The sequence below is a fragment of the Mesoplodon densirostris genome, chromosome 4, assembly GCF_025265405.1.
Source record: "Mesoplodon densirostris isolate mMesDen1 chromosome 4, mMesDen1 primary haplotype, whole genome shotgun sequence".
NCBI lineage: Eukaryota > Metazoa > Chordata > Mammalia > Artiodactyla > Ziphiidae > Mesoplodon > Mesoplodon densirostris.
The window spans coordinates 1030665-1045979 of record NC_082664.1 but is presented as its reverse complement, the minus strand read 5'-3'; the positions used below and the strand labels follow the sequence as shown (position 1 = coordinate 1045979).

Here is a 15315-nt window from a genome sequence, read left to right as displayed (position 1 = left end):
CAGAAAATCTCTTCAAGCATGAGGAGAAACCCAAATTTATGTGAACAGGTACTTTGTTTTTACCTTGTGGTCTAAGGGGATATTTGCATATAGGAGGGACCTTTTTATAAAAAGCAGAAAGTAGTGAAGGGCGGTCTCTGTATCTGGGGCTCCCCCTGTGAGGAGGGTGCTGACTGTGCCCTCAGAGAACTCAGGCCCCACCTGGGGTCCCCCACCCTATGCCTGGGGGCCACTTTGTCCAGGAATGAAATGATGCTGAAGGGCTAGTCAGGAAATCAGCTCTGCTCAAGGATTAATGGCAGATTTGGGGATTAGACTTCAATCCCATGGATGTATATATTTCACATAAATACCCATCAAACATTCAGGGTCCTCGAAGTTGTCAGACACAGACTCTTGTTATTCCCTTTCTGCATTACCTCGTGTTTATTTTCTGGATGCGCAAATATTTGAGACAAACCATACATGTAATAATCACATTGAATTCAGACAGAGTGAGGTAAAAGTTAATGTTTATCACAATTCACAACAGATTTCGGGTTTCCCTTAACTTGGGTGAACATTTCTTCACCTGAAACAGTTTAAATATTATCAAGAGTTGCTCTGGAGGTGCATTTATTCATAGCAACTAACCACACCGTGTATTTTGTGGACAACGTAGTCATTCTTGCTGAGATGGTCATAGTTCCCAGCACTGCTGATGTGGCCAGTAGCCTGTCCTGCCTTTTTCCTGTGCACAAGTGAGTGTCTGCAGGAACACCGTGAGCTTCAGGGCTTCCTCCTTGTGGGTGGACATTGAGGAATCCCCAGGGCTAGAAAGGTCTAAGATCACACAGCTCCTGGAAGCTCCTCACGACTCCAACATGATGGGCAGGTGACCTGGTCACAGTGCACAGACTCATTCCTTCTAGAAGTGTTCATTTCTAACTCTGTCACAGCCAGTGACACAGAGGTCAGGGAACACAGTTCACAGCACACTGGGTGAGAGAACATGCATGATTTTTAGAAGTAAACCTTCACAGTGAATGGCTTGCAGAGTATGAGGGTGTCATGGTCAGAGGAAAGCCCCCACTTCAGGAAGCAGGTTCCCTTAAAATGTCCACCTGAGCGCAGGTTTCCTGAGTCTCTGAGTCAGTGAGTCTTGCAACTGTGCCTGAGGTCATATAAGTAAATGGTGCTGGAGAGCAGAACACAGCTCCATCCCATCTCGCTGTGGACACTGAGGATGTGGCCTCACCATCTGCGTTTCCATCTGCAAGGGTGTAAATTGGGGATCACGGTGGTAATGGTGAGTCTGAAATTTAGTGGGTTTGCCAGGGGTGTTGGACGTTGACATCAGTGTCATCAGTGGTGTTATCTCTCCTGGGAACCAGAAAGACCCATGTGAGTCCCCATCTCTGACTGACACCCTGTACATATAGCACTGGCTCCACTCCTACCCTGAGAGGTCACACCTGTGGGTCTGGGGCAGGTCAGCTCTCCCTCAGCACAGGGATCTCACCTGTACACTGACTGATGTCGAGCCTGCTGTCTATGAGAAGATGTTTACTCCATAGTATTTCATGAACAGAGTACGATACTTCTTCTAGCTTTTCCAATAATATTTGCAGAGTAAATTAAATACTAAAGTATCTGCCTGCTTGAGTGTCAATAATAGTAGAGCCAACCAAGTAATATGGGCAAGAATCACAGGAGAAGTCTGGACCCTGTTGTCAGGACATGAAAATTGAGCTGATACGCTGTGGGATAGGGGAGCGGAAGGGATGGCATCTAAAACCTAGAACCAGCTGAGCCCGTTATTCACCAGGTGGAAGAAGGGCCTGCATGTGTACAGGTGCCCCAGCTTCTGACCTGCCTTTCTTGAGCTGGTGGATTAGAGTAGTTCCATCCAAATCCATGTTAACGTAGAAGGACATATAACAGGTGTCTTTATGTTTCAGTGGTTGGGGATGTGTTGTTCGGGTCTATTTAACCCTAGGAAAATGTGTTAGGTCACCAGGACTAAAAGAAAGTTATCTTTCCTTTTTGGAGCTAATTGGAGTTAATTATGTCTGGAGACTAGATCATATTATAATGCTGGAGGGAATATCCATTAGAGATGACCAATGGGTGATGGAAAAAAGAAGGGGTGAGATTTAAGTCATATTGCTTTGCAGGTTACCAGAAATGGTCACAGCAAGAGGGCCTGACAATTGTGATGAGAGGGAGAAGGGCTGATCCTGGTGGGCTTCATGGTGACCACGTGGACAGGTCCTTCTGAAGGTCTCTGTGTTTCCCTTATAAAATCTTGAGAGCATGAGCTCAGAATGAGGTGTGGACTTCAGAAACATGTGACCAGATGGTTTAGGTCATTTTGTATTTTTCTTGGACTCACTGAGCAAAGAAGAAGCAGGAACTATACTTGGAAATCAGCAGTGTCCTCGTGTGATATTAAATTAGTTGCCTTGGTGGTTTCTGAATGTAGAGAGATTCGCTGTCCTCACATTTCATCTTCTAGGTCCACTTGGAATCCAGTTTCGAATGTGAGGGATGTAGATGAAACCTTTATTGTGAAACAACGTGGTATCTAAATTTTAAGAGGTATAAGTCAAAATTATGGAAATGAGTTACTGAAATTGTAATTGTCAAACTCTTCTCTGGGGCAACCTAAATTAAAATTAATAATAACAATTCAAGGTATTGATTTTGTTTTCAACCATTGCTAAATCCATTGAATCATTCAAGTTACAATCATTCATAAACTCAGATCCATCACGGGTAAAATTTATTGTTAGGAAACAGTCATTCTATCTGATGAAATCTCACTCTCTCATCAAGGATCTGTGTCTCTGTAGACACGCAGCACAGTTCTCACCAGCAAGACAGGAAGGAGGGTATGTTGGTACATTTCTATTTTTCCAGAAGAGCATCTCTGAAGAAGTCCCCCCTCTGTTTACCCATTCTGTCCTTGTAGTATCTGAAAGAGGCCTTTGAGTGTACTGTGACATGTTCCCACATGAATTCCCATGTCTTAGGAAGTGAAAGTGTAACTGCTCTTTTCATTGTAATAGAAACAACTAATAATTGAGAAGCAAAAAAAATACATTTAATATTTACCCAGGGGCACGCTAGACATTGGCAGAAAATATTGGCAAAAGACATATCTAGTATATCTGATTGTTATCTAATATGTACCAAGAATTCTTAAATTCAACAATAAGAAAGAAACAAAACTATTAATATATCTGCCAAAATCCTTAACAGAGACCTGAGCAAAAAGACAAAGAGTTCACAAATAAGGCTGTGGGAGAACATATGTCACAGGGAAATGCCAATCAGTACAAGGACATATCCCCAAAGACTTACAAGAGTGGATCAGATCAGGACCCTGAGAACCTTAAATGTCTGGAGGGTGTGAAGCAGCAGGGGGTCCATTCACAGTTGGTGGGGATGCATAGCGGGATGCACCTTGGGAGACATTTTGGGGCTTCTTGTGAAAGTAAACATACTCCTATGTATGTTTCAGAAATAGTGCTCTTTTTTACGTACCTGAAAGACAATAAGACTTAATCCAGAGAAAACCCTGCCCACGATGCTTAGTTAGCTTTATTGATATCTGCCCAAATTTAAGAAAAAAGCAAGATGTCCTTTCATAGGGAATGACTAATAAACTGTATATATCCAGACAATGGACACTGAAATCTCACAGCGATTTGAAGAAATATCGAATGGTGAGATGGAAATGCAAAGTAGAGATTGCAGAAGAACACAAGTGGCAAGGTGATGTCAGGAGTGTGAAAGTGGCCCGTGAGGACTGTGGTTCGTCAGAGGTTGTCCAGAATGAGGCTGAAGAGAAGCCAACTTGGATTTTTCAGGAGGGAAATATCCTCGTCTGCCCCTCTTGAGTTCCTGAGGCTGGGCTGATAACAAAAGTGACAAAGACAGATTAACAGGAGAAAAGAAAAAAAATTTTACCATGGACAGGGATGTGCCATAGAAATGGACCCAGAAGTGACCAAAGCAGGCAGCTTTTATATTTTTAGACAAAGACCGAATATTTGTGAGGAATTGGTAGAAGGAGGAAATGTATGCTTTTGGTGCTCAATTAGTGAAGAACCTAAGCAGAGTTTGGGGGTGGCTAGTGCATTAACAAAAGAACAAGGGCTTCCCTGGTGGCGCAGTGGTTGAGAGTCTGCCTGCCGATGCAGGGGAAACGGGTTCGTGCCCCGGTCCGGGAAGATCCCACAAGTCACAGAGTGGCTCGACCCGTGGGCCATGGACACTGAGCCTGCGCGACCGGAGCCTGTGCTCTGCAACGGGAGAGGCCGCAACAGTGAGAGACCCGCGCACCGAAAAAAAGAAAAAAAGAAAATGAAAGAACAAGTTTTGCTCATAGAGACTTCCAGGCCTGAATTTCCCATCCCTGGTGACAACCGTCTGCAATGGAAAGCAGGGTCCGGCTGCTCGGTGCTGAGAAGCCAATGAAAAGGCAGCGTTGGTAGAAAGGAAAGTTTGCTTTATTTTGGCTGCCTGCACCCGGGGGTGGGGGACAGACTTCTCTCCAAAGGCCACCCCGCACTGAGAATCTGTGGGAAAGGGCTTTTATAGGTGGAGGGAGGGGGCTACAGGCAGAAACGGCAGAGTCAACTCTGGCAGTCACCTTGAAATTGGTCATGTCGTGGTCTGAGCAGCCTCATCTTTTATTGTTTCAAGTAGAGTTTATCTTCAGGTCCAGGGTCGGTTTGTTCCCATTTCTCTAAGGCCAGTTCTTGGAATTGTGGCAGCTTATGTCACGGCTACAGTCTGGTCATCATGCAGTTAACCTCTTCTTCCTGGTGGTTGTTTCAGTATCTACAAGACAGCTCACGGGCCGTGGACAAGAATATTATCTAAAGCCCTTGAGGAGGAACTAAAGGTCCTTGATTTGCTTAATAACTAAACTATAATCATTTAATCTTGTTGGACAGTTTTCCCCTCTTTCTGCATTTGCTCGCTTCTCTGATTAAACTTATTCTTTGGCTAAATATTTTTCGACTGAAAAATGGCAGGTGGAAGGCATGAGGTGAAGGACCGCTTCATTTCCATGCTTAGATGAGGGAGAACAGCTTTCACATGGGACGTTTATTTCTCGCTTCAGGAAGACACGGAGAAAAGTCAGAGTGTCCCTCTAGTGGGCTCTGTCTTAAGTCACTTGGAGGCATATTTTGGGGTGGCCTACCCTGGGCCCCAACACTCAGGGCCTCTTTTATTATTTTGTTTCTACATATGCACACCAAGCATGTGATGTAGGTATCGGTTGACTTGAATCTTACAGATGTGAAGCTGAACTGCAGCCTGGAATTGGCAGGTGATGTGCTGGAGAGCACACATCAGGACACAGTGAGAGGTCCTGTCGAGGCCGGGGTTTCTCCACCCTGCACCTGGCCACGCCTGCAAAGGCTCCTGGACAGAGGTGGGCCTGCCTGTGAGGCTACAGGACTCTTCGTGGAATGAGAACCTGTGTGATTTTCCTGCATTTTAGTGTTAATCTAAGATTCTGTGGTGAAGAAAGGAGATTTGTTGTCAGCAGCTTCTGAAGATTCATGTTATTATCCACCTGACTATAAACTTTCCCTACCACCTACATATGTGTCTATTGGTAATAGCTTTGATGATGAAGAGTTGACATAAAATAAACTGCACAGCAGAACAGGATGCAGGCATTACCTAAGCGTATAGGGATTCTATTGGGCCTGGACGCAAGGAGCACATGTAGATACACCCCCACCCACGTCCCCTCTAACTGGCATCACTCCCAGCGACCCACTGAGGATCCAGGGCTGCTCAGCTCATTTATGCTTCTCATGCAAGAGGTTAGCAGAAAAGTCAAGATCCAGCATCCTGGCAGGGACAGCGGGTCTATCAGTAGGGCAGGGCTGAGATTTCACAATGAGGAAGGAAGAATATGTACAAGTCTTTATACATCCGCTGGGATAGTTTTGAAACAGGTTAATTTAGAAAAGATTTAGACAAGGGAAAAACCTGAATATCTAAGTTTGAGTCTCTGCCTTTCCTATGTGACATTTTTTCCCCTATTTCAAAAAGTCTTTCTAATTCAGAGCCTGAATGTGTAAGTAAGGAACCATGGATGAGTACAGAGAGGTTCCCCAGGGAAAACTGCTGTATGGAGAGGAAACCCCAGAGCCTTAGAGGAAAGCAGCCCTTAACTACCATCTGCACCTGCTCCTGGGGCTGAGACACACACTTGTGTGTCCTGAGTGCCCCCTGCATGCCCCCTCCTGTCTCCCTGCAGGGAGGTTTGTGTCTGGGCTCACACTGACTTCCCCTCACTGTGTATCTTTCGCACAGTAATACACGGCCGTGTCCTCAGATCTCAGGCTGTTCATTTGCAGATACAGCGTGTTCTTGGAGTTGTCTCTGGAGATGGTGAATCGGCCCTTCACAGAGTCTGCGCAGTTTGTGTAACCACCACTATAACTAATGTATGCGACCCACTCCAGCCCCTTCCCGGGAGCCTGGCGGACCCAGCTCATGGCATAATCATCAAAAGTAAATCCAGAGGCTGCACAGGAGAGTCGCAGAGACCCCCCTGGCTGCACCAAGCCTCCCCCAGACTCCACCAGCTGCACCTCACACTGGACACCTGCAAACACAGAGACATCCTGGTCAGGAGACTGTCACACAGCCACGGATTCCCTCACTCATATCCACTCACATCCTCAGTATCCCTTGCTCTCCATAAATTACCTTGTAAAATGGCCACAAGGACAACCCAGCTCAGCCCAAAGTCCATGGTGAGTGTTCTGTCCTGAACCCCGAGTTGGAGCACGTGGGAATCCCGGGCTGGAGCTCCTCTCCCAGAGCTGCAGGGTCAGGGCTGGGGCTGCTTTATATCAGCAGAGGAAGGCCTCTATTTGCATGGCTTCATAGTATATAAGAGGCTATGTCATTGAATGTCCTCAGAAAGGGCAGGGTCTCAGAGCAGGTGTGAGAGTCTTGGATTTTGTGGTGTTGATAGCATTTGGGAAATATGACTTTCATTGTGTGAATTTTCCAGAGTCAACACTTAGGACCCATATGCCATTTTACATATGCACACACATCCTGTGATGTCACTGTCATTGTTACCCTCATATTAGAGGTGTAAACTACACCCAGAGGAATGGACGTGTGTGGAGTGTCCAAGGAGACACAGGGGGTGACCGTGAGATCCGGCATCTGCACCTGAGCCCTCGCCAGGCTGCTCCCTTGGACCTATCCCAGGACAGGGTTGGACTTGCCGGGTGAGGTTTGCAGATCCCCCTCCTGGAATGAGGTCATGATGACGTTGCTCTCTTCCCGTGTTTACCTAAAATATATGGAGGGGGTCAGGGTTCATGAGACGTATGTTCAAGAGTCTCTTATGTTTCAGTATCTTCCCTTCACCCCATCCCTCCCAAGTCATGCATTTCTTTATTTGTAATTACTTTAATGAGGTTCTTGACATATAAGAAAGCGCACACACTCAGAATGGACACTCTGATAAATACTGACGGAGGCATTAGCATTACCAGGAGAGAACGAATCAAGTCCTCTCATTATTTCCACTAGTTTCTGGGTTTCTTCCTTCTTGTCCCTTCTTATCTTCCATCCTGTCCCCACAGAACCATTGATCTTCCCTGGTTACGTCAGGTTATTTTTCATTTTCTAGAATTTATAAAAGTAGGATCATATTGTGTGTCTTTTTATTTTTATGGGTTATTTTACTCAGCACACGTAGTTGTGAATACTCGCATGTTTTTGTGTGCATCAAGAATCCTTGGTTTTAATAACAGGTTGCATTTAAAGAATGATCATAGCATGATTGGCTTATTTATTAAGCTGATGTGTGATCTTGGAATTGTTTCCAGTTTTTGGGTGTTACAATAAAGCTGATACTCGACTTGGAGATGTAGAGAGATGAGAATCTGAGAAAATGTTTCTTATTTAAAGTTCTTAAAAGAACCTCAAAATGGCACAATCAAACTGGGACAAGTTGCACATTATCAAAATCTCACCAATATATCAGATAATAATAGAACTGAGACAACAACAAATTTAAATCTTGGAGAGAGAAAAATTCTCAGAGAATAACAAAGAATAAGAATGTTAATCCTGACTTAGGCTGCAGAATGGAATAAAAACTACTACAAGATTAAACTAGGAATGGATGCCTTGAAGTCGAATGTGGTTAGGGTTTAATAGTGTCCCAGTGTCTCCTACCTATCTCACCAGTATCAGCGTGGTCCTGCTAAAGTGTGAATCAGATGGTGTTACGTCTCTATTCACACAGGTGTGTCTTCCTACCTGGGACAGCCCAGGATTCCTGCCTGAGCTCTTAGGTCCTCCTGTATCATGGGGAGGAGGACCTTGGCTCTGGACTTGGATCTGCACTGTTTCATAGCATCTCCACTTACAGTGTGACCTTTGTTCCCTCATCCCGTCCAGCTGTGCCATATATTTACCACACATGAAATGGTGAAATAAGATCGCATGCAGAAATGAATAAGAATGTTCCAGTTGTTGACTGATGCACAAAACCCTGCCACAACCCTTGACAGTTTACATGGTCAGCAGCACTTTATTTTGTTCACCATCTCTGCTTTGGGAGGGCCTAGAGGAGAAGCCCACCCTGCCCCATGCAAGTTCATTTTGAGAGGCTCAAGTTCAGCTGCAGGACCTTCTCCTGTGATGCACACTCACGCGTAAGCAAGGGTGACCCTGACTGCAGGCTGGGGGCTCAGCCAGGTGTGAGGGCTGGGCCTTGTGTCCACCTCGTGTGGACATTGCCTGTGCTCTGACTTCCTTTTGGCACGATGACTGGCTCAGCTGAGTGGTCCCTGCATCAGAGCCCTTCCTCAGCGCAGTCACTTACACACCTTGACAGAGCTTGATATAAGATCCCAGAAGTCATGCTCCTTATATTTACATAACTGACTTGAAACTTAGAGCTGCACCCTAGACTGCCCATGAATTATTGTGTTCTCTTCATTTACAGCTGAGAACAAATGGAAGCAACAAATATGTTCTTCCGTAAATTAGTAGATAAAGAATACGTGAGGTATCCATGCTGTGGAATTGTATTCAGCAATTTAAATATTAAATAAGTATACCATGAAAGGACATGAGGGAATCCCAAATGCATATTGCTAATTAAAAAATCGGTCTGAAAACGTTCAGTTTCACTTATTTCACATTTGGGAAAAGGCAAGTCTATATATAAAGCAAGCAGATGGGCACTTAGCAGGAATTGGGAGAAGGTGTTTGATAAGAGAAGCATGGACAATATTTAAGGATAGTGAAATTCTTCTCTATGAAATTGCAGTGGTGGAAACATTGCACTATGGACTTGTCAATATATATAAAGTAATAGCAGATAGAGTGAATCTTATTGAATATAAATCTAAATGTCATTTATAAGTCAGAGACTCAAGGATGGAAGGATGCACACTGTATAGATGATACCTAATATTATAGTGAATCTATGAATTAACATGTCTGAAGAAGGTGGGAAAACAGGTCTTCACCTAAGTGACTTTGGAAATGAGTGGAGTCTGAAGGCTAAGTTCTAAGCCACTGCACGTAAGCACCAGAGCCTGGTGGGTAACGGTATTTCCATCAGGAGTCAGGCTAAGAATTCTCTTACTATTCTGTATGTGGAACTGAACAATTAGTAGCTGGATGGCATCGGTGTAGCCAGGCTTCTCACTGTTGGATGGAAAGTAACAGACAAGCAAGGGGGAAAGGCTGGATTTAACCATGTGATGTTGCCCTAGGATCGGAGATGTAAAAATTTCCTCACACTTACTTAATGCAGGTCAGAAGGTGATAAACAGATATAGTTGCAGACGTGTGTGAGTATAAGTGGAGTAATGCACACAGAGATATTTCCAAGGTCTGTTAGCTTATAGGGTTTGTAGGCAATGCTCCCAGTAGACAGGACACCAGTATTAGTATCCTAATACCCACTCTTCTGGTTGCTAATATTATTCTCCAGAAAAGGATCCACAACTCATCTGAAGCATGACTAATTCTAGGGCCAGAGAAGAGAATACACATGATTTTCCTGCAGATTCTTGTAGCACCAGAAAGTAAGGAAGTGTTCACACAAATGGATGGGGGCCCGTAAATAGGATACAGGAGACAATCTGAAAAGGCTCCTCATGGGTGGCAACGTGTAACAATTACAGAAGCAAAGAAAATGCCTTAGTATATAAACATAACACAAGGTATGAAACAAATATCTTGATTCACACTTATATAAAGAGATTGAATAAATATATCTAATGGGGAAGGTAGGATAAATCTCCCTTAAGGAATAATTTCAGGTAACTCATTATGGTCATCCTCCCTTCAAGAAGGTGGACTAAAGCCTCCATCCCTGAATGTGGCCTGACGTAGGGACGTGGTAGAAATTATGGGTGTCCTTGAGTTTCATGATGAATTTTTACATATAATATCCCAAACATCATTCATAATATAAATTCGTAATTTTTCTGTATCCATTAAAAATTCTGTCCTGAAAACGACAACAGCAACAGCAACAATAACTTCACTGATAAGGGAATTAAAGCACAGACTTGGAGAATGTTCTTTCTTGTATCATATTTATACAGGACGTGTACCATGTATAAACAGCAAATTCACAGCTCCACAACAGCAACAAAAAATGAAAATCATGAGCTCTGTGCCAGTGATCTGAAGATCCTTCCACAGAGAAGAGATAAAGGGTTTTAACGGGATTCTTCATTAAGGAAACATAAAATAACACGATGATGAGATACTGCTACTCACTTATTACAATAGTTAAAGCACAAAATAATAAGAAATTCAAATACTGGGGATGATGTAGAGTAAAAGGCTCCTCATCCGCTTGCTCGAAGGAATGCCAATGGCAGCAAATTGGAATATATTTGTCAATTTCTTAGAGATAAATCCAGACACTCACCATGGGATTGAGGAGTGAGCCAGAAAAGTATTTAGAAAAAATTTTTGTATATTTGTGTTTATACAAACAACTTCATGTGGGTGCTTGTATCATCTTTACACATTCGAGCCTTTACCACTCCTTAAAAATGGGTTATGTATTCATTTTTTATGGTTATTGCCCATATGATTAGGATATAACTGTTCCTGTTTTTCCCTGTTATCTATCTCTCTGTTTTATCTAATTATCTATTATCAACCTCCACACTAGATAACAAGGTACAGGAAACACAGCCCAGAGGTTACAGCTCAATCTGTGTCCCGACATTTCAAAATGTCCTCTGAGGAGAAAATGACTGCAGTGCTATATGGACATCAGTTTCTGAATATCAACATGACTCATACTATTCAAGTGAAAGGCATTGCATCAGACAGGACTGGAGAGATTTTCAGGAGGAGAGGAATTGGAAACCCATCTGATGGTGGAAAGCAGATTTAAAGTTCAACAATAAAAATTAGTTATGTCATTAAACGATTAAAAACTTGACAACTAAGAACAGAAAGTAGTGACCTAATCTTCACATAAAGGTCTCATGAAGAAATATTTCTGTGCGGCTCATCCAAAGATAGATGGGGAAAGACAGACAAGCCTGACTCCATGAAAAAAGTCTCAAGTTTAGAGACAAGAATGTTCTCTGGAATCATTGTGGATGAGGCTTCCAAGGGTGGCAATTATCCAGTGGAGAAACCACAGCTTCTGAGAGAAAACCCCTCTGTGACAATCTCTGCACCTGACCTGAAATTGGTCCTCTTTTTTCCTGATGACCCTGCCCGGCCCCTGGTGGTTGGAGCGGCCCCTGCAGGGAGGGTCGTGTATGACTCACTTATATTTCTCCCTGGGCCTCCTGGGGCAGTAACACAGGGCTGTGTCCTATGTCATCACGGAGCTGAGCTGCAGGGAAAACTGAATCTGTGAGCTGTCTCTGGAGGTGGAGAGTCATTTTCGGAGAGACAGGTTGTATGCTGTGCTATTCCCAGAACCAAAGCACCCCAGTCATCCCAGCCCTTTCCCTGGGGATGAGGGATCTAGTCCCAGCAGTCAGCACTGTTTGTGATGGAGAATCCAGAAATAGGGCCGGTGAGGTAGAGGGTCTTCAATAGTCCTGGGCCCAATACTTGCACCTGCACCTGGGACAGGACACCTGGGTAAGGAAAAGTATTGAGGCACCCACTTCACAGATGTCACCCCAGAATTCCACCTTCCTCAGACCCAGGAGATGCTCACGGCTGAGGGATGCCATCAAGATGAGGAATGACCAGAAGATTTTCATGTTCATTTTGGTTAATGCTTTGAGTTTCAGAGAGTTAGGTCAGTGAAGATGAGAATCCTGATTCTGACTAGTACAGGTGCTGTGTTTTCCTCTTGAGCCTGGGTGTGATGTGCAGATGGGAAGCGTGTTTCCATATAAAGATGGTCATGGCTGGTCCTTCTCTAGGGCTCTGGAGGAGGGTGCTGGCTGAGATCCACAGGGGACACAGCTTCTGTTCACTGACCACAGGTCGTCTCCTTCCAGAAGAGGAGTGTTTGGTCAAAGGAGAGGCAGAGGGCAGGCGTGTGACAGTAAGCACAGCAGGTCTTACTTTCCCTCCAGGGTTTCATGTGAAAACTTCCCGAGGACACATCCGATCCTAACGCCTAGAGCTCGGCATCTCTCACACTCGTCCTCTTGTCCCCTCCCGGCCGCCTCGGGCCTCCTCCTCTGCCCCCTGCACACCTTCTCTGTTTCTCTGTTCTAACTCTGAGCTGCTTGTTAAACAAGTGCTGTGCACTTTATCATTAGTCACACACCAGCTTTACACATTTCGTCACACTGTGTTGGCAGTTTTATTACAAATGTAGTGAACACAGGTCAATAATATGGGTTCTATTCATTTGTTGTTGTTATGTACCTCAGTTCTTCACCTCTCATCTTACGTCAATGATACTTACCTATAAATCCCCTGAAAAGTTTTGGTACTCTTTAAAACATCCTCCCTTGGGCTTCCCTGGTGGCGCAGTGGTTGAGAATCTGCCTGCTAATGCAGGGGAGACGGGTTCGAGCCCTGGTCTGGGAGGATCCCACATGCCACGGAGCAACTAGGCCCGTGAGCCACAACTACTGAGCCTGCGCGTCTGGAGCCTGTGCTCCGCAACAAGAGAGGCCGCAATAGTGAGAGGCCGGCGCACCATGATGAAGAGTGGCCCCCACTTGCCACAACTAGAGAAAGCCCTCACACAGAAACGAAGACCCAACACAGCAAAAATAAATTAATTAATTAATAAACTCCTACCAACAACATCTTCTTTAAAAAAAAACATCCTCCCTTAAAAATCTGAGTGCTCTTTTGTAAGAAAAAATCACAGCTTTCATTTTAATCCATTTTTATATTATTCATTTCTAACTTATAAAAATAAAATTTGGTCATTAATTTATCCACCAATCATTCTATACCCAATTATGAATTCTAAAGGCTGTTACTTTAAACATTTATATGTCTTTTTGGGGATGATCATCATATCACCTCTGAAGAATGAGTGATATTTCTTTTCCAAAATGATACTTGCATTTCCATATATGTCTACCTGCGTCTATATTATAGGTGTATTAGTTGGCTAGTGTGGCCATTACAGAATAACAGACTGGGTGGATTAAACAACAGAAAAGGATTCCTCTCAGGCCTGGAGCCTAGAAGTGTAATGTCACGGTGTCAGCAGGTTTGGGTCCTTCTCAGGCCTTTCTCCTTTGCTTGCAGATGGACCTCTTCTCACTGAATCCTCAGATGGTCTTTTCTCTGTGTGTCTGTGGGCATCCCTAGTTTACTTGTCTGTTCATTATTCCTCTTCTTAAGTGTGACAAAGAACCTTGACCGCCCCTTAGCCAACAGGCTCCTGTAATTCTCTTTTCAACTAGTCTTGACCTGTGGGCTTCTGTGTTTGTATTTGCATGGCCAAGTTTGTTAAGAGCCCTGCTGAGTGAGAATAATGAGAATCCCCCACCCTTGAAGTGTGATCACCCGCAGTATGTGATAAAAGCCGTCAAACCCCCTATCACCCACAGGATACCTGATCACCCAGGTCTCCCTTTAGCAAGAATCCTTTTGAGTCTATGTAACCAGAATCCCCTTAGCCTGTATTTTTTTTCTTAATAATTTCCAGTCCATTCCAATGCACCCTCTTCTTGGCCATAAACCCCCACTTGCCAGGCTGTATTTGGAATTAAGCCAAGTTGCCAAGGCTGCATCCCTTATGCAGCAGCGAGTTCTGTCCTCAGGTTTTGCATGAGCTGTGTATTGGAAACATGAGTATCATTTTACCACCCATGGCCATATAACTCATGCCTGAATGAAGCTGATGTCTCATGTATATTTTCCCTAAGTCCACTCACAGCCATTTGTGCGTAGGGACACTGGAGTGTTCTTCAGCCTATGCCTGGGAGTAATTTAAACATTCGTCAAGAATCACAGAAGTGTGAAAAGCATGGCACTAATTTGACCCCAGAAAGTGCTCAATTACATGACGGGAGTTGAAACAAGAAAGGAGACCATCACCTTGGCTGACCTCAGCCGGGAATGTGTGTGTTTGCGTGTGTGTCTGTGCATGTGTGTTGGGTGATTCAAACAACCAGCTGCATTGTAAATGTCCGTGAATGATCACAAAATGACAGTATTTATTTTGGGGTGCTCATAAAATCTAGAAGTAGGTGAATTTGCAGTTATGGTATCTGTGAATATTGAGGATCATTGCATGTGCAGTATTGGAGCACTCTGGCATTAGGTTCTATAACACTGCCTGCTGCAGAATTCAACATCTGTGTGCAGGTGGCCTGAAAGCAGGAGGGTGTGTCTCGTCCTTCCACATGTACAAAGAGCAAAAACAATTAATACTGTTTAAAAATTTCATGTTCACTCTCAGGATATTTACAAGCTTCACGAACTTCAGGCTCAAATTGAACATTATGGTGAGCCGCAGGGTTGTTTTGAGATCCTTTGAGAAAAAGATAAATAAAGAAATGAAAAACAACCTTAATTCTTGAGTATTATATGTATGTTTGCATATGAATATATACATACACAACTATAATAAAAATAAAAATTAAGCAAATATGTACATGCACACAAAATTTTCTAGACACTTCATAACCCACAACAATGAAACATTAGAATACAGAACAGGGTCTCTGGTGGAGATCCTGGGCAGGAAGAGGAAAGCATAGGTTCTAACAAGAATTCCCTCCCAGCCCTCATCTCAGCTGCCCCAGGCCTCAGCCCTGTACTTGGTGGGTCCTGCGCGCCCCCTGGTGGTGACGGGTCTCCGTGCAGGAGGTTTGTGTCTGGGCTCACACTGACTTCCCC

At 44.1% G+C, this 15315-nt stretch overlaps 1 gene segment (V, D, J or C); it reads right to left on the bottom strand.

The window, feature by feature from the left end:
• Positions 1–6305: 6305 nt before the first annotated feature.
• On the bottom strand, positions 6306–6772 carry LOC132487775 (immunoglobulin heavy variable 3-23-like). The segment is given in 2 exon segments: positions 6306–6622; positions 6727–6772. Coding segments are annotated over 2 exon segments (363 nt in total).
• Between the last annotated feature and the right edge of the window lie 8543 nt (positions 6773–15315).